This window comes from Hemitrygon akajei, chromosome 1 (assembly GCF_048418815.1).
Source record: "Hemitrygon akajei chromosome 1, sHemAka1.3, whole genome shotgun sequence".
Lineage (NCBI taxonomy): Eukaryota > Metazoa > Chordata > Chondrichthyes > Myliobatiformes > Dasyatidae > Hemitrygon > Hemitrygon akajei.
Window position 1 is genome coordinate 77,481,739 of NC_133124.1, and position 21,071 is coordinate 77,502,809.

The following is a 21,071-nucleotide window of genomic DNA, read 5'->3' on the forward strand; positions in this document are numbered from 1 at the left end:
AGGTCTCAAACCCTTGGTGAGATAGGGAGTCGTCTAACCAAGCATGTGAAGACGGACTCCACAAACTTACTAACCATAACTTGTATGTACATTCACATCCAAGTCGTTTATACAAGTTACAGCAACAAGTGCTCTAGCACCAAATCCCATATCACACTGCTAGACTCAGGCCTCCATTCTGATAAATGACCCCAACTACCCCGTCCACACACGTGCAGGGCATTCCAGAGAGATTTGGGGAGTCAAGAGGCATGACACAGTGGAGAGTTTTCCATCTATTTCTGTAGAATCAGCGATTAAAGGTTTTTAAAACGCCATCGGCAACAATGGAACCATCAGAACATGAACGATGTTCCAACTTATCTTGGCTACATGTAGCTTTTTGACTTGGCAAATGATGACAACTATAAAGATAGTGATCTCGATGTAATGAAATAATTGGTAACACATTGAAGAACATGTTTATACAGATTGTAAGATTTTGTCATAGACCATTCACAGATGTTCTCAAATTTCATTGTGCTTTTATTTATTTTGGCTTTTTAGGCCTCTGTCATGGCTTTCCCTTCTGTAGCTATGTGATCATGCAGGGCTTTGGGAGACGATGAATGGGATTCTTGCTTCCAGTTTTGAATTTATGTTGAGCATCCTGACAAATGATAGTCTCCAGTTAATGAGGATTTCAGAAGTTAACTGAGGCTTACTGAGACCATCGTTCAAACATCTAGTGCGGGGAAAGGGAACTGCATTATCAGAAGTTAAACCATCCACACTCTTAGATACACCAAAGTGTGCAGATGAGCCCAGTTTTAAGTCCAGGCCAATATTTATCCTTCAATTCACTGAAATTTTGCTTTTCTAGAGGAGCAACTGCTCTTGAGAAGGAACTTTGTTAGTTGTTAGTGTAAGCCCCAGGCTCGCTCAGCTCGTGTTCGTCTAGGGGAAGCGGCCTTCAGCCCTGCCAAACTGAGTAATCAAGTTTGTGTGGATGCTGTGTAATGTACCCCCGTACAAACCCACAATGCAAAATCAGACAGTACACAATAAGCGATTAAATGATTACACTTCATAAATCTTACTGTGACTATGTGGTTAGTAGAGAAACAAGATATAAAAGAAAAAAGTGCCGCTTTATTTAGACAATAGACAATAGCTGCAGGAGTAGGCCATTTGGCCCTTCTAGCCAGCACTGCCATTCACTGTGATCATGGCTGATCATACACAATCAGTACACTGTTCCTGCCCTCTCCCCATATCCCTTGACCCCACTATCTATAAGAGCTCTATCTAACTCTCTCTTGAATGCATCCAGAGACTTGGCCTCCACTGCCTTCTGGGGCAGAGCATTCCACATACCCACCACTCTCTGCGTGAAAAAGTTTTTCCGCATCTCAGTTCTAAATGGCCTACCCCTTTATTCTTAAACTGGGCCTCTAGTTCTGGACTCTCCCATCAGCGGGAACATGCTTCCTGCCTCCAGCTTGTCCAATCCCTTAATAATCTTATATGTCTCAATCAGATCCCCTCTCATCCTTCTAAATTCCAGTGTATACAAGCCCAGTAGCTCCAATCTTTCAACATATGACAGTCCCGCCATTCCAGGAATTAACCTTGTGAACCTACGCTGCACTCCCTCAATAGCAAGAATGTCCTTCCTCAAATTTGGAGACCAAAGCTGCACACAATACTCCAGGTGGGGTCTCACCAGGGCCCTGTACAGCTGCAGAAGGACCTCTTTACTCCTATACTCAATTCCTCTTGTTATAAAGGCCAGCATGCCATTAGCTTTCTTCACTGCCTGCTGTACCTGCATGCTTGCTTTCATTGACTGATGTACAAGAACACCTAGATCTCGTTGTGCTTCCCCTTTTCCTAACTTGACTCCATTTAGATAGTAATCTGCCTTCCTATTCTTGCCACCAAAGTGGATAATCTCACATTTATCCACATTAAACTGCATCTGCCATACATTTGCCCACTCACCCAACCTGTCCAAGTCACCCTGCATTCTCATAACATCTTCCTGACATTTCACACTGCCACCTAGCTTTGTGTCATCAGCAAATTTGCTAATGTTACTTTTAATCTCTTCATCTAAATCATTAATGTATATTGTAAACAGCTGCGGTCCCAGCACCGAACCTTGCGGTACCCCACTGGTCACAGCCTGCCATTCCGAAAGGGACCCGTTAAACGCTACTCTTTGTTTCCTGTCAGCCAGCCAATTTTCAATCCATGTCAGTACTCTGCCCCCAATACCATGTGCCCTAATTTTGCCCACTAATCTCCTATGTGGGACTTTATCAAAAGCTTTCTGGAAGTCCAGGTACACTACATCCACTGGCTCTCCCTTGTCCATTTTCATAGTTACATCCTCAAAAAACTCCAGAGGATTAGTCAAGCATGATTTTCCCTTCATAAATCCATGCTGACTCGGACTGATCCTTCTACTGCTATCCAAATGTGTCGTAATTTCCTCTTTTATAATTGACTCCAGCATCTTTCCCACCACTGACGTCAGGCTAACCGGTCTATAATTCCCTGTTTTCTCTCTCCCTCCTTTCTTGAAAAGTGGGACAACATTAGCCACCCTCCAGTCAGCAGGAACTGTTCCTGAATCTATAGAACATTGGAAAATGATTACCAATGCTTCCACGATTTCTAGAGCCACCTCTTTAAGTACCCTGGGATGCAGACCATCAGGTCCCGGGGACTTATCAGCCTTCAGACTCAACAGTCTATCCAACACCGTTTCTTGCCTAATATAAATTTCCTTCAGTTCATCCTTTACCCTAGTACCTTTGACCACTATTACATCTGGGAGATTGTTTGTGTCTTCCCTAGTGAAGACAGACCCAAAGTACTTGTTCAACTCATCTGCCATTTCCTTGTTCCCCATAATAAATTCACCCATTTCTGTCATCAATGGCCCAATTTTGGTCTTAACTATTTTTTTGCTATTCACATACCTAAAGAAGATTTTACTATCCTCCTTTATATTCTTGGCTAGTTTACCTTCGTACCTCATTTTTTCTTGGTATATTGCCTTTTTTGTTATCTTCTGTCGCTCTTTAAAAGCTTCCCAGTCCTCTGGTTTCCCGCTCATCTTTGCTATGTTATACTTCTTCTCTTTTATTTTTATACTGCCCTTTACTTCCCTCGTCAGCCACAGCCGCCCTTTACTCCCCTTAGGATCTTTCTTCCTCTTTGGAATGAACCGATCCTGCACTTTCTGCATTATTCCCAGAAATACCTGCCATTGTTGTTCCACTGTCTTCCCTGCTAGGGTATTGTTCCATTGAACTTTGGCCAGCTCCTCCCTCATAGATCCATAGTTCCCTTTGTTCAACTGTAATACTGACTCATCCGATTTTCCCTTCTCCTTCTCAAATTGTAAGTTAAAACATATCATATTATGGTCACTACCTCCTAATGGTTCCTTTACCTCGAGGTCCCTGATCAAATCCGGCTCATTGCACAACACTAAATCTAGAATTGCCTTCTCCCTGGTAGGCTCCAGTACAAGCTGTTCTAAGAATCCATCTCGGAGGCACTCCACAAACTCCCTTTCTTGGGGTCCAGTACCATTCTGATTCTCCCAGTCTACCTGCATGTTGAAATCCCCCATGACAACTGTATCATTACCTTTGCGACATGCCAATTTTAACTCTTCATTCAACTTACACCCTACATCCAGACTGCTGTTTGGGGGCCCGTAGATAACTCCCATTAGGGTCTTTCTACCCTTAGAATTTCTCAGTTCTATCCATACTGACTCTACATCCCCTGATTCTATGTCCCCCCTTGCAAGGGACTGAATATCATTCCTTACCAACAGAGCCACCCCACCTCCTCTGCCCGTCAGTCTGTCCTTTCGATAAGATGTATATCTTTGAATATTCATTTCCCAGGCCCTATCCGCTTGAAACCATGTCTCAGATATTCCGACAACATCATACTTGCCAATTTCCAACTGAGCCTCAAGCTCATCTACTTTATTCCTTATACTTCGTGCATTCATATATAATACTTTTAATTTGTTACTCCCCTCTCCTTTCATATCAATTCCTATTTTACTTGGCCATACTGTATGATCTCTTCTTGAGCTTTCTACTCCATTGATTCTGTTGTCCTTTTTAACTTTTCTTTTTTCACTTTCCCTTTAACTCCATCCTTATATTTCCAGTTCATCCCCTCCCCCCCACTACTTAGTTTAAACACATCCGTATTGCAGTGACAAACCTGTCTGCCAGAATGCTGGTCCCCCGCCTATTAAGGTGCAACCCGTCCCTTTTGTACAATTCATCCCTACCCCAAAACAGATCCCAGTGGTCCAAGAATGTAAATCCTTGCTTCTTGCACCAGTTCCTCAGCCACACATTCAGATCCATTATCTCCCTGTTCCTGCCCTCTCCAGCACGAGGAACTGGAAGCAAACCAGAGATAACCACCCTGGAAGTCCTGCTTTTCAGCCTTCTTCCGAGTTCTCTGAAGTCCCGCTGCAGAATGTCCTTCCTCTTCTTCCCGATGTCATTTGTGCCGACATGCACTACCACTTCCGGCTGTTCACCTTCACCCTTGAGGATTCCCTGCAATCAGTCCGTGACGTCCTGGATCCTAGCACCAGGGAGGCAACACACCATCCTTAAATCTTGCCTGTTGCCGCAGAAACCCCTTTCCGTACCTCTTACTATGGAGTCCCCTACCACCACTGCTCTTCCTGATGTCTGACTCCTCGGCTCTGCTTCTGCACCAATTTTCGGCTCGCAGACCTGTCCGCCTCTCAGACTGGCAGTATCTTCTGTCCTGACAGCTTCCAAGAGGGTGAACCTGCTTACGAGAGGTACATCCCCTGGGGTCTCCTGCATTTCAAGCATCCTTTCCATCCTCATCGTCGCCCCCTTTCTCTCTTCCGGTATCCTCGGTGTAACAACCTCACTGTAGGTCCTGTCCAGAAAACTCTCGTTTTCGCAGATGAACCTGAGGTCATCTAGTTCTTTCTTCAGTGCTGCAACATGTTCCTTCAGAAGCTGAATCTGGACACATTTTCCACAGCTGTAGCAGCCGGGGGCACCATCAGTGTCCCTGACCTCCCACACCATGGTTTTAAACAGTCTGTGGCACAAGTAAATTTGTCGGAGCTCACGGAACCAGGTCTCCTTTCCACCAAACGATCTCCTCTGAACTCCATCGACCCTCGGCTGGGACCACTCCCGGTGGTCTACCAGAGCACTCCTTGCGCGTCCTTCCTCTTCTCCTCTCCTCAATGAAAGACCGTGGACCAGCTCAGTTCCCAGACATACAAGATAGAATAACCCCATTGGTTAGCTCCCCGTTACCTGTAGTTATAACCCAAACATCGCAGCTACAGAAAAACCCATTACTTCAACAGTTAACATTACAGAGAAGCCATTTTATCAGCCTGAGCAGTTAGCATAGTTAGCATTATGGAGAACCCCCTTACATTTGCAACACAAAAGACACTGGAGGAACTTAGCGGGCGGGCAGCATCTCTGGAGGGAAATGACTGTCAACATTTCAGGTCGAGACTGCTCACCTGAGATGAAGGGTCTAGAACCAAAAGTTAAACTATCCTTTTCCCTCCAGAAATGCTACCTGATCTATTGAGTTTCTCCAGTGCTTTTTATGTTGCCCCAGTTTCCAGCATTTGTAGTGTCTCTTGTGTCTTCACTGGTTATTATTGCTCTTCTCTGATTCAAGTGCTATATAAATGTCTGCTTACTTATCAACTACTGAATCAAGTTGAAGTTCAACAAGGAACCTTTCAGCCCAGATTTAAGATTGTTCTTAACAATCTTAAAATGTAGAGCTCCTACATTTTATCAGCCTGAGCTCCTACATCACTTTCAAGTTCTTTAATGAGCTGAGAGACAAGATTTGAACCCATGTATATTAACACAATTATAATTATGTTTTGCCCTGCATCAAATTAAGATGCTTATTTGTAAATCACTTTTCATTGTATGGGCACTCCTCATGGCTTCTGCCTCCAGTGGAGTGAGGTTCACTGGGTTCAGGTTTCTGAAGGCTAACTTACTCTCTGGAATTTAAGTAAACACACATCGGTGGTTTGGATAAAAGTTCCACAACTAAATCTTTGCCCTGCTTAATTGTCTTTTAATTCATTTCCTACAGGCAACACAATACCACAAGTATACTTAGAAATACTCCAGTTTGAATTATTGTTGAGCTGTTTCACCCTAGAGCTAGAAATTTCTGGTTTTAATCAATAAAAAGCAACTCCCCAAGGCTTTGAAGTTTTATTTCATCTGTAAAACTCTACACTGCAAATAAATATTGACTATGCCAAACATTCATTTTGCTTTCAGAAATTTGGATGTGATTTTCAAAATGTCCATGCAGTCTGCATAAGGGATGTGCAGTTCACTTGTGTGTATCTAGCCACATTTTAATGAGTAATATGACTATTAATACAAGTGTATATATGATCATCTCAATTGCACTGCACACTATGATTTATTTTATGGTTTAATTTAGCAAATAAAATGACCAGATTTTGCTGAATACTAATAAAAACTGAAAAATACAGAAGAAAATCAGATGGCCTACCTGGTTCTGGTCTCCATTATACCTCCTGGACTCTAGCAGATTCATTTCACCTTACACAGGTCAGGGTGGATATGTCTGGTGGCCCTGAGCCTCCTGATTTCCTTTCTCTTACCTCAAATTGGTGTAGCTGAAGCCATTTGGCCCACTGTGCATGAGCTAGCATTTTATTTTGCTGCCAGGAACCATAGTAGGCCCTTATAATCTGCAAAGCCATTTAAAAGCAAGGCTGTCCCTCCACCTTAAGAGCACAATCCCACACTACTCCCACATCACTTCTATCTATTACATTTGTCACTGCACTGCACGGAAACACTTTAAGCCACTACTTATAATGCTGTATATATTGCAAATGCATGCTGGTATTTATGTATTCATGTACATTTTATTCCATATCCATACTTCTAACTTTATTTTACATAATTCTTTATAATTGTTGAATTTTTTTGTTGCATGTTGTGCAACACACCACAGCAAAATCCTAATCCATGTAAAAGCATATTGAAAATAACCTGATCATTGATATCTTTTATTCCCTTAAAAATCTGCTTGTTTTGGCCTTGAATCCACATAGTGCAAGGTTCCATGGGGCAAAAATGTACCAGCCACTCAAACGAGCTGATGAACAATGTAACCACTGGTGGGCATTGTATGCACCCTAGTTCACAATCGATGCATCTGTGAGACAGTGACTGAAACAAAAATGAAGCCTAAAGTGGTAGTAATTCTGTTCTCCATCCCACAGCCCAAACCGATTCCATCCCCATCCCATGGTCAAAATCATTCCATCCCCATCCCACAATCAAAATCATTCCATCCCCATTCCACGGTCAAAACCATTCCATCCCCATCCCACAATCAAAACCATTTTATCCCATCCCACGGTCAAAACCATTCCATCCCCATCCCACAATCCAAACCATTCCACCCCCATCCCACAATCCAAACCATTCCACCCCCATCCCACAATCCAAACCATTCCACCCCCATCCCACAATCCAAACCATTCCACCCCCATCCCACAATCCAAACCATTCCATCCCCATCCCACTGTCAAAACCATTCCATCCCCATCCCACAGTCAAAACCATTTTATCCCATCCCACAGTCAAAACCATTCCACCCCCATCCCACAATCAAAACCATTCCATCCCCATCCCACGGTCAAAACCATTCCATCCCCATCCCACGGTCAAAACCATTCCACCCCCATCCCACGGTCAAAACCATTCTTCCCCATCCCACGGTCAAAACCATTCCATCCCCATCCCACAATCAAAACTATTCCATTCCCATCCCACGGCCAAATCCATTCCATCCCCATCCCACGGTCAAAACCATTCCATCCCCATCCCATAATCAAAACCATTCCATCCCCATCCCATAATCAAAACCATTCCATCCCCATCCCACGGTCAAAACCATTCTTCCCCATCCCACGGTCAAAACCATTCTTCCCCATCCCACGATCAAAACCATTCCAGCCCAATCCCACGATCAAAACCATTCCACCCCCATCCCACGATCAAAACCATTCCACCCCCATCCCATAATCAAAACCATTCCATCCCCATCCCATGGTCAAAACCATTCCATTCCCATCCCACGGCCAAATCCATTCCATCCCCATCCCACGGTCAAAACCATTCCATCCCCATCCCATAATCAAAACCATTCCATCCCCATCCCATAATCAAAACCATTCCATCCCCATCCCACGGTCAAAACCATTCTTTCCCATCCCACGGTCAAAACCATTCTTCCCCATCCCACGATCAAAACCATTCCAGCCCAATCCCACGATCAAAACCATTCCACCCCCATCCCACGATCAAAACCATTCCATCCCCATCCCATGGTCAAAACCATTCTTCCCCATCCCGCGATCAAATCCATTCCACCCCCATCCCACGGTCAAAACCATTCCATCCCCATCTCACAATCAAAACCATTCCATCCCCATCCCATAATCAAAACCATTCCACCCCCATCCCACGATCAAAACCATTCCACCCCCATCCCACGATCAAAACCATTCCACCCCCAACCCACAATCAAAACCATTCCATCCCCATCTCACAATCAAAACCATTCCATCCCCATCCCATAATCAAAACCATTCCATCCCCATCCCACGGTCAAAACCATTCTTCCCCATCCCACGGTCAAAACCATTCTTCCCCATCCCACGATCAAAACCATTCCACCCCAATCCCACGATCAAATCCATTCCACCCCCATCCCACAATCAAAACCATTCCACCCCCATCCCACAATCAAAACCATTCCACCCCCATCCCACGGTCAAAACCATTCCACCTCCATCCCACAATCAAAACCATTCTTCCCCATCCCACGGTCAAAACCATTCTTCGCCATCCCACAGTCAAAACCATTCTTCCCCATCCCACAGTCAAAACCATTCTTCCCCATCCCACAATCAAAACCATTCCACCCCCATCCCATAATCAAAACCATTCTTCCCCATTCCACGACCAAAACCTTTCTTCCCCATCCCACGACCAAAACCATTCTTCCCCATCCCACGACCAAATCCATTCCATCCCCATCCCAAGGTCAAAACCATTCCATCCCCATCCCACGGTCAAAACCATTCCACCCCCATCCCACGGTCAAAACCATTCCACCCCCATCCCACAGTCAAAACCATTCCATCCCCATCCCACGGCCAAATCTATTCCATTCCCATCCCCCTTGCAACTAAAGAATCAGAAGGATAAAGACGATGGAGTTAAAGAAATTTTGAAGGATTTGTCCGAGGACTCAAAGGACTGAGTATTGGAGAGAAGCTAATTAACCTGGAACTTCATTCATTGGAGATTAGGAGAATGAAAACAAGTACATAGAACAGTACAAGCCCTTCAGCCCTCTATGTTATGACCAATATGAACATACTTCACATTCAATCTAACCCTTCCCTCCTATACTGCCTATAATCCTCTATTTTTCTTACATTCATATGCCTATCTAAGAGCCTCTGAAATGTCCCTATTGTATCAGCTTCTACGACCACCCATGGCAGTTTGTCCCATACACCCACCACTCTGCCTAGTAATCTTACCTCTGACATCCCCCATGAGGATTATAGATATAGTTAATATACACAGCCCCTTTTTCCCCTAGGATTGGGAAATCAAGAACTAGAAGGCATAGGTTTAAGGTGAGAGAGGAGTCGTTTAATAGGAACCTGAGGGGATTTTCTCCCAGCAGCGGGTGGTCTAAACAAGGAATGAACTGCCAGAGGAAGAGGTAGCCACAGACCTTTAAAAGGCACTTGGAAAGGTACATAGATAGGAAAGGCTTAGAGATGTGAGCTAAATGTGGGCAAACGGGTCTAGCTGAAACGAGCATCTTGGTCAGCACGGGCCAGTCTCAGACAAGGGGCCTGTTTCCATGCTATATGACTCTCTGACTCTGAAAGTGTTATGGAGAGAAGCAGGAGCAAACAAGAGAACATTCATGTGAAATGTTACAGGAAACAACATTTTATTCCATTTGTTCACAAGTTAATTGAACATTTTAAACAAGAAACTATTTTAGTCATAATAATAAAAGAACTTAACCTGAAAATATCAAATATTAAGTAAATACTGGAAAGTAACTAAAATTAAATATGCTACTGTGCTGATTAATATAAATGGCTAAACTTTGTAATTACAGTACTTAAGGTTTATAGGGTTCAACATCAGAGACACAGGCATTCGGTCCACACTGGCACTCCAGTGCCTTACTGAAGGAGTGCTGCATTGTTGGAAGTGCCATGGGTCAGATGATAGATGAAGGTCCAGTCCTTTTTCACCAGTGAATGTAAAATACCTTAACGCATTACTTTGTTGACAGGCAGATATCTCACCTCCCCTGGCCAATATAAATCCTACAACAAACATCACTAAAACGTATCGGCAGTGAGGTCTACGCATGCAAAATGCTGGAGGAACTCAGCAGGTCAGGTAGTATCCTTGCAGGGAAATGAACAATTGACATTTTGGGTTGTGGCCTTTCATCAGGACTGGAAAGGAATGAGGGCAAAAGTCAGAATAAGAAGGTGGGAGGGGTACAAGTGGACAAAGGATGGTAGGGGAGGAGGGTTGGAGTAAGAAGCTGTGAGGGGATCTGACAGGAGAGGAGACTGGCCATGGAAGAGAGAAACCAGAAAAGGACAATGGGCAGATGAGGATAAGAAATTGGGTATGAGGGGAACCAGAACAGGGAAAGGAAAAGGAGAGGAGGGAAGATGTGGGGAGAAACTACTGGTAGTTAGAGAAATCAATGTTTATGTCCTGTGAGATATTCCACAATTTCTATACTACAACATTACCATGTTCAGAAGTGGTATCTTCTGCAGTAAGGCACGTAGGGAAGCCCTGAGCTCTTGAATACAAATTCATGTGAATTTATATTTACATAAATACAAATTTACATAATTTACATAAATACAAATTCTTTGTTTTTTTTCAGGCAATCTGCCATTAACCTGGAACTGTTGCCTCACTTAGTACTTTTCCCTCTACCCTTCAATGTTAGCATCCTCCAACAATGCAAGCTATAAATAAATTATAGAAAGAATTATCCTGCTTTTCTGCTTAAATCTTGGAATAAATATGTTTGTCAAGTGGATTTCAAAGTCCAAAATCAAAACGATGCCCCTTTATAAATTTACTTTTTAAAAGTCACATGACTGATGAAGTGATATTTTCCATTGTAAACAATGAAGTGTGATTAGACCACAGCCCGTCAACAGTACAATGTGGGATGAATCCAGAATCCAAACTGAGAACATCTAACGTGATGAGGTGTTAAGGTTGAGTTAATACTTAGTTCAAGTATTAAATCCATTTCAATCTGCTGTTTGATAGTTACTTTGCGTTTTCACCCACAGAATCATTGTTCTGTTCTCCATCCTGTACAGTTCCGTAAGAACTGATACTGTTGAGTTCCGGTTGGATTTTTCCTGACTTTTTCTGCTCTGTAAAATAAACAGAAAAATATGGTTAATGTATTTTCTTTTATTTGCTTAATATGGCATTAATATCACTGACCTTAACAAATATATCATGGCTTGCTCTGCCCAAGACCTCAAGAAACTGTAGAGAATTGTGGATACAGCTTAGAACATCACAGAAACCAATCGCCTTTCCACTGACTCTATCTACACTTCTCATTGCCCCAGTAAAGCAGCCAACAAAATCAGACACATCCTACCCCAGACACTCTCTCTTCTCCCCCCTCCCTTTGAGCAGCGGTTACAAAAGCCTGAAATGAAAAGCCCCCAAGCCAAAGAACTGCTTAGAAACATAGAAAATTTACAACACAATACAGGCTCTTTGGCCCACAATGCTGTGCAGAACATGTACTTACTTTAAAATTCTATCCTATTGTTATAAATCTATTGAATGGTCCCCTAGTATGATACAATAGTACATTTTCTCTGACATTTTATTCTGCATTCTGTTATTGTTTTCCTTTGTACTGCTTCTATGCACTGTTGTAATTAAATGATCTGTATGGATGGAATGCAAAACGAAGTTATCACTTACCTCAGTACTTACATATGACAATAATAGACCAAGTTCAAAGTAAAAATATGTAATATGTTACCATGTACTACCTTGAGATTCATTTTCTTACACGCATTTATAGGAAAAAGTAATTCAATAGGAATTACAAAAAAACTATATATAATAGATAAAGTGAGAATAGGCGTTCAGCACAGACTCGAAGGGCCGAGATGGCCTGTTTCCATGCTGTAATTGTTATATGGTTATAAACAAAGACTGAAAACCACCAACATGCAAAAGAAGACAAGCTGCGCAAACTAAAAAGATACTAAAAACATGATTTATAAAGAGTTCATTAAAGTTAGTCTGTAGTATGTAGACTCAGTTCAGAGTAGTGGTGATTGAAATTATCCATGCTGGTTTAGGAGCCCGATGGTTTTAGGGTAATAATTGTCCCACAACCTGGTGGTGTGTTTCCGTAGCAAGCTATTCTTGTTTCACAAGGCCGAGTTGCTAGTTCGACACTCGACCCGACTTGGATTTGAACTCGGGAACCTTTGCTCCGGAGTCCGGCACTGATATTATTGCGCCACCAAGCAGGATAGAGGTGTAGTGGGGAGTATATTCACTGGTTGCATTATGGTCTGGAATGGAAATACCAATGCCCTTGCATGAAAAGTTCTACAAAAAGTAGTGGATACAGCCCAGTCCATCACGGTTAAAGCCCTCCCCACCATTGAGTGTATCTGCATGGAGCCCTGGCACAGGAAAACAGGATCCATCATCAACAACCCCCACCTTCCAGGCCAGGCTCTCTTCTCGCTGCTGCCACCAGGAAGGTGGTACAGGAGCCTCAGAACCTGCACTACTCATTTCAGGAAATGTTATTACCCCTCGACGATCAATCTCTTGAACCAGAGGAGGTAACTTCACTTGCCCCATCACTGAACTGGACAGTTTCAAGAATTCTTCATCTTTCATTCTCGATAGTTATTATTTATTTATTTTTAGTAGTATTTCTTATTTTTATCTTTCTTTTTGTATTTGCATTGTTTGTTGTTTAGTTTGCACATTGGTTGTTGTCTGCCCTGATGATGTGAACTTCCGTTGATTCTATTGTTTCTTGTATTAACTATGAATGCCTGCAAGAAAATGAATCTCAGGGCTGTATATGGTGACATATATGGATTTTAACAATAAACTTACTTTGAACTTTGAGCGCTGGTGGTGAAGGGAGTAAGGAGGATGAGGGACATATATATGGAGCAATCTATCTCTCCAAGTACTCCTGCAAAAGCACCAGTTTGATTAATTACTCACTCAGTGCCAATTTCCCTTCACACTGCAACATATGTACAAGACTGGACTCCGCTGAACAACAAGACATTAATTATGTTTAGTGTAGAAATGGACAGGAAATGAACTCATTAATGCCCAGTTAAGTACGTGGAGTGGTTTTCTATTCTGCAAGGAAGTTTGTTTTCTTCCTTTTGGATAGAATGATATTGGACAGTAATTGCCCTTTTCCCAGGATGGCAATGGCCAGTACCAGTGGCCTTCCTTTTAAGGTGAGTTGAGGAAAGCTTGGGGCAGATGTCAGAGGTATAGGGAGTGGCATGTGCCTGGAACACACTGCTGGGGATGGTGGAAGTGACGAGCACAAAAGGGACATTAAGAGGCTTTTAGATAGGCAAATGGATTAGGAAATATGGAGGGTTGTGGACTGTGTAGGAGGGAGGTTGTCACAACATTGTGAACCAAAGAGACTGTACTGTACTGAACTGAACTGTTCAATGTTCCATTCCAGAGCTTTCCGGCTCATCTTTTGTTTTTTTATTAAGGCATGCATGAAGGCCCAGTTGTCCTGTTTGCCCACTTTTGGCCCATATCCATCTAAGCTTTTCCTATCTGTGTACCTGCCCACGTGTCTTTTAAATGTCGTCGATGTATTTTCTTCTATCACTTCCTCTGACAGCTTTTTGCACCTAACCACCAATTTCTGTGTAAAAAGTTTGCCTCTCAGGTCCCCTTTAAATCTTGCCCCTCTCACCTTAAACATAAGCTCTCTCATTTTTTATCTCATCTGTTACGTTATTATTTTGATTCCCAGCTATAGTTAACCTATTCTCTTTCACATTACCATTTCATATCACCACCTTCCGACAATAGGGGCAATTCACATGACCAAATACCCATCTGTGGGAGGGGAAATGGAGCCAATGTTTCAGATTTAGAACTGGGAGAGAGACAAAGGAAAGTGCAGGGAGGTTTGGGGAGGGAGATGTCTCCGATTCTCGGGATCAGCAGTAAATGGAGACAGGCTTTGCTCTACCTTCTTTGGACAGTGACATTATTAGCACAGTCATCCATTAACAAGACCGAGACACCCTTGAAACAGAGAATGGTATGGTAACACCACATTAATCACTAATAATTTCCATAATGTTATAAACAAAGCTTTCTTTATGATACAAAAATTATTTTGACCCAAATATGTTAGAAGCTAAATTGAAACATTGAGTCACCTGTTGGAAGTCACAGTTAAAAAAACTCACCAACACCTCTACTTCCTCAGAAGGCCACAGAAATTTGGCATGTCCCAATCCTCTCACCAATTTTTATCAAAGCCCCGTAGATCTGTCTGTATGTACCATTGCTTGGTATGACAACTGCTCTGCACAAGACCACAAGAAACTGCAGAGTTGTGGACACAGCTCAGCACATCACATTCCATCTGTAGACTCTATATATACACATCTCACTGCCACAGTAAAGCAGCCAGCATAATGATACCATACCAAACAGTGACTGAGATAAAAACAGCAACCTTCTTGATGAAAGATCAGCACCCTGAAATGTTAACCCTGTTTCTCTCTCCACAGATGCTGTTTATCTGCTGAGAGATTCCAGTACCTTCTAGAACATAGAACAGTACCAATACAGATGCAGGCCACTCTTGCCACAATGGCTGCGCTGAACGTGATGCTAAATTAAACTAATTCTCTTCTGCCTTGACCAGATCCGCATGCCTCCATTCCCTGTTTATCCATATGCTTGCCGAAAAGCCTTTTAAGTGTCACTATCAAATCTGCTTCCAGCACCACCCCTAATGGCATGTTCCAAGCACCCAGCACAGTTTGTGAAAAAAACCTTTTACCACACATCTCCTTAAACCTTTTTTCCTCTGACCCTAAATGCATAAGATTATGAGACCATAAGGTACAGGAGCAGAATTAGGTCATTTGGCCCATTGAGTCCGATCCATTTCCCTCTCAGCCCCAATCTCGTCTTTTCCCTGTAACCCTACATACCCTGACCTATCAACCTCTGCCTTAAATATACCCAATGACTTGGCCTCCACTTGGTCTGTGGCAATGAATTCCACAGATTCTCCACTCCCTGGCTAAAGAAATTCCTCCTCATCGCCATTTTAAATGGACGACTCCTATTCTGAGGCTGTGTCCTCGGGTCTTAGACTCTCCCACCACAGGAAACATCCTCTCCACATCCACTCTATCGAGGCATTTTAACATTCGATAGGTCTCAATGAGGTCTCTCCTCATTCTTCTTAATTCCAGTGAGTGTTCAGGTCCAGAGCCATCAATGAGACCTCATATGGTAACTCTTTCATTCCCAGAATCATTCCCTTGAACCTCCTCTGAACCCTCTCCAAAGTCATCACATCCTTTCTTAGATGGCCCAGAACTGCTCACAATACTCCAAGTGAGGCCTTACCAGTGCCTGAGCATTACACCTTTGCTTTTATATTCTAATCTTTTTGAAATAAATGCTTACATTGTATTTGTCATGATCACCACTGACTCAACATGCAAGTTGACCTTTAGGAATCCTGCATGATGACTCAGATTTTTGAATTTTCTCCCTATTTAGAAAATAGTTTACACTTTTATTTCTTTTACCAAAGTGCATGACCGAACACTGTATTCCTTCCATCTGTCACTTCTTTGACCATTCTTCCTAATCTGTTTAAGTCTTTCTGCAGCCTCCCTGCTTCTTCAACACCATCTGCCACTCCACCTATCTTTGTATAGTCTGCAAACTTGGCCACAAAGCCATCAACTTTGTCATCCAAGTCATTGACATGTCACTTAAAAAGGAGCAGTCCAAACACAGACCCCTACAGAACACCACTAGTCACTGGCAGCCAACCAGAAAAGAGTCCATTTATTCCCACTCCTTGCCTCCTGCCCACCAGCCAACACTCTATCCATGCTAGTATCTTTCCTATAATATCATCGGCTCTTAACCTGTTAAGCAGCCTCGTGTGCTGCACCTTGTCAAAGGCCTTCTGAAAATCCAAGTACACAACATTGGTTCTCCTTTGCGAATCCTGTTTGTTATTTCTTCAAAGAATTCCAACAGATTTGTCAGGCAAAATTTTCCCTGAAGGAAACCATGCTGACTTCAGCCTATTTTATCCTGTATCTCCAAGTACCCCATACCACATCCTTAACAATCAACTCCAAAAATTTCCCAACCACTGAGGTCAAACTAATTAACCTATAATTTTCTTTCTTCTGCCTCTCTCCTTTCTTGACGAGTAAATTGACAGTTGCAATTTTTCAGTCCTCTGCAACCATGCCAGAATCTATTGATTCTTGAAAGACCATTACTAATGCCTCCACGATCTCTTCAGCCACCTCTTTCAGAACCCTGTAGTGTACACCACTTGATCCAGGTGATTTATCTACTTTCAGACCTTTCAGTTTCCCAGCACTTTCTCCCTGGTAATGGCAACCTTACTCACTTCTGCCCACTGATATTCTCGAACTTCAGGCATATTGCTAGTGCCTACCACAGTAAAGACTGAGGCAAAACCAAAAAAATAGCAAAGATTGCGTACAATCAAACTGTCAGGAAGGGCAGGCAGATGATAGGACAAAATTGCAGCCAGCAGGGTGACTATCAGTGTAAGAGAGATGTAAAATCAAAAAGGGTAGATGAATGAAAGGGTTACCACATGAGGGTAAATGAAGATGAATATTTCTCCACAAGAGGGTGACTGGAGTTTAGAATATATTGCTGTAGAGGTGGTGGAAGCAAACACAATGAGTATTAAAGAAACATCTAGACAAGTACTTATATTGTTCATCACAAAAGACTACAGACCTCATGTGGTTATATGGGATTAGTATACATAAGCACAATGTAAATAGGCATGTTGTGTTGAAGAGCCTGTTCTATGCTGTACTGTTCTGAGACTTCAGATCTTAATTTGCTCCTTTCTTTGCAAATGACACCATTCAGTGAAAGAAGGGAAAGCTATTTTTTTTACATCCAAGCACAGAATCACTCAGCTTCATTCTAAAATAACTTTCCTGGGCATTTCTGCAAGTAAATTTTCGTAGGGAGCCAACAAATGCCCCTGGTAGAGTAGCAGTTAGCATTACATTATAACGACACCAGCAAACCAGATTCAATTCCACTGCTGTAAGGCATTCTCCCTGTGACAGCATGGATTTTGTCCCATTTTCCAAAGAGGTACGGGTTATTAGGTTAATTGGTTAAATGGGTGTAATTGTGCAATGCAGGCTCATTGAGTTGGTAGACTTGGTTACTGTGCTGTATCTTGAAAAGTAAAACAGGCATCATCCAATTTCAGGTTCAAGAACCTCCAAGCAGGATCAAGGCCAAATAAACCAATCCAGCCACAAGCTTACATTTCAATTCAGTAACAGTTCTCTAACACGCCAGTGTAAAACAAATCAAGCCCAATGACTCTTCCTTCCTACTTCCTACTGGTCACTTGAAAAAAAATGCCATTCTGTTTCTCAGTTCCTCTGTCTCCGCCACATCTGTACTCAGGATGAGCCTTTCCTTTCCAGAAGGGTAGAAACAGGATGATTTGGCAGATTAATGCGTGGCTGAGGAACTGGTGCAGGGGCAGGTGCTTCTGGTTGGGATCTCTTCTGGTGGACGTATGGTGTGTTGCACCCGAACCTAAGGCGGAACCAAAATTCTCGCAGGCAGGTTTATTGGAGCTGTTAGGGAGGGTTTAAACAAGTTTAGCAGGAGGATGTGAACCAGAGTGAAGGAACTCAGGATAGGATGATGGTTAAAAAAAGCAAAGATAGCGTGCCGTCAGACTGTCAGGAAGGGTAGGCAGATGATAGGACAAAATTGCAGCCAGCAGGGTAAGTATCAGTGCATTAGGGATGCAGAATCAAAAAGGGTAGCAAATACTGTACTCAAAGTGTTGTATCTCAATGCATGGAGTATAAAAACAATGATGATCTTGTTGCACTATTACAGATTGTCTGGTATGATGTTGTGGCCTACTGATGTGATAGAGTGCATGTGGAAAGGATGTTTCCCATGATATAGGAGTCTAGAACACAAGGGAGTACAGCCTCAGGATAGGAGGCGGCCATTTAAAACACGCAGGGCAATTTTTTGGTGGTCAAATATGTGGAATTTCCACAAATTGGGTGCTGAATTTGTGGAATTTGTTACCACAGGCAGCTGTGGAGGCCATGTCATTGGGTGTATTTATAGGTTTTTGATTGCCCACGACATCAAAGATTATGGGGAGAGGGCCAGAGAGTGGGCCTGAGGAGGGGAAAAAAGGATCAGCCATGATTGAATGACAAAGCAGACTCGATGGGCCAAATGGCCTAATTCTGCTCCTATGGTCTAAAATACTTATTCAGTTTGTCTGCCTTGTCCCCAATTGCTACCTCTCCAGCATAATTTTCCAGCAGTCTGATATAAGGCCATAAGAATAGGAGCAGAGTTAGGCCATTTGGCCCATTGAGTCTGCTCTGCCATTTCATTATAGTTGATCCAATGTCCCTCTCAGCCCCAATCTCCTGCCTTCTCCCTGTATCCCTTCATGCCAGACCAATCAAAGATCCATCAACCTTTAGGTTAAATATACATAAAGACTTGGCCTCCACAGCTGCCTGTGGCAAATAATTCCACAGATTCACCACTCTTTGTCTAAAGAAATACCTCCTCATTGCCATTCTAAAAGGACACCCCTCTATTTTGAGGCTGTGCCCCCTGGTCTTAGACTCTCCCACCATAGGAAACACCCTCATCCACTCTATCAAGGCCTTTCTCCATTTGATAGGTTTCAATAAGGCCACCTCTCATTCTTCTGAATTCTAGTGTATACAGGCCCCAAGCCATCACATGCTCTTCATATGACAAGCTATTCAATCCTTGTATCATTTTTCCTGAACCTCATTTGAACTTTCTCCAGTTATTGCATATTCTTTCTATCGCGCACCATTTTTAAAAATAAAGTTACATGTATTATTTCAATTCATAATTCAAGTCAATTAAAATGTTGCCATCAATGTAAGCCGGAAAGTTTCCTATCTTGTCCAGGCATGCTTAGGCAGCACAGCTGCTGCATGGCAGGACAGGTTTTAGTAATAATTATTGGGTTCAGGACTGTAAGGATGTAATTTGCTATCACTAGGCACAAAAAATTTTATGAAGGATTTTTTTATTTGAGACAGATGTTTCCCAGAATAACTGATGCCAAGATTAAGGAAAGCATTTTTGTTGATCCACAAATCAAACAGGTCATCAATGACAGGCAATTAGAAGAAGTTCTAGTGGGACCGGAGAAAATCACATTCAAGGAAGTTGTTGAAAGTTTTCTTGGCATCTACAGAGCGCCAAACTACATGCAACTGGTTGAAAGCATGCTTCAAGCATATAAAACTATGAAATGCAACACGCCACACTAAAAATTCATTTTCTGCATTCCTATTTAGACTTCTTCCCTGCAAATCCTGGTGCTGTTAGTGACGAGCACGGTGAAAGGTTTCACCAGGACATTGTGGTCATTGACAAAAGATACCAGGGCAACTGGAATCCATCAATACTGGCGAATTATTGTTGGACACTTAAGTGAGAAGCCTCAGACACCGAGTACAAATGAAAATCATTAGCAAAATATTTTTAACTTAATTGAACTATTGCAAAGCATCAGCACCATTACACAATTAAACACATTATATTCAATGAAAGTTAATTTGTTGTTTCTCCAAATTCCTACGTGATACAAGTATTCTGAAATTATATTTGTGTTCATCTTCAAGCAGTCTATCATAAACAAAAAAAATTCTGAAGAAGCAACACTTTTGAAAAAATTTGTTGTCCAGTAATTCATTCTTTGCATCCCCACCTTTGCAAGATCTTACTGCAGAATAGGTACTCTGCTTCGTCACAGTCCAGAAAGAGTTGCACTCTGTCAACTTTATCCCTGCCATTTTTGCCAACTCCCCAAGCTAAATAAAGGCCACCAAAGTCTAGTTTTATTTGACACTTTGCCATGTTTCTAAGTCCTATAAGGCTGCTGACCTAATTGCTGCTAGATTTTGTTTTACTTCTTCAACAATATTTTATAAAATAACCAGAATTGATGAACATAGTAAAAGATTCATACTTGGAATGGTGCCCAAATCAATATATCGAATGTCAGCTGTCCGCTTCTCCCTGTTCTTGGCGATCAGGAAAACACCAAGGAATGACAGCATACACCTAGAAATATTCAAACAAGATATTACAGTACTAGTGAAGACAAAACATGCACTCCATCTGGATTCTGACTTCTCACACAATTCTCCAATGGTTCTAGCTTGCAAAGGTTGTTCACAGATGCAGTCACACTCTGAGAATTTACTCAACAGAAAGCAACTTCACAAAACCCACGATCTGATATAAGGCAACCCCAGTTTTACAGAAGCTCGGGGAACGGAAATTTGCTTTATGGAGTTCACTAATTATCTGAGACACAGCAGAACAATTTACTGTGATGGATTTTTTAAAAATTATGTTCAGCCCTCATTTCTTGATTCATGCACAGATGATGTGGATTTGTTACAAAGATTATATAGCACAGAAACAGGCTCTTCAACCCAAGTGGCTGAAAATACCCATGTAAGCTAGGCTAATTTGTCCACTTTTGGCCTATATCCCTCTAAACTT

At 42.3% G+C, this 21,071-nt stretch overlaps 1 protein-coding gene across 2 annotated transcripts in view; it reads right to left on the minus strand.

Annotated features, from left to right (window-relative positions):
• Positions 1-10,065: 10,065 nt before the first annotated feature.
• LOC140728079 (NIPA-like protein 2) overlaps positions 10,066-21,071 on the minus strand; it is a 110,394-nt gene continuing 99,388 nt past the window's right edge. For both annotated transcript variants that reach the window (XM_073046271.1, XM_073046263.1), the window contains 2 exons: positions 20,530-20,624; positions 10,066-11,575 (listed from right to left, as the gene is read on the minus strand). In XM_073046271.1, coding sequence (XP_072902372.1) covers positions 11,466-11,575; positions 20,530-20,624 — 205 coding nt within the window. In that variant the 3' untranslated portion in view covers positions 10,066-11,465. The remainder of the gene's footprint in view (positions 11,576-20,529; positions 20,625-21,071) is intronic.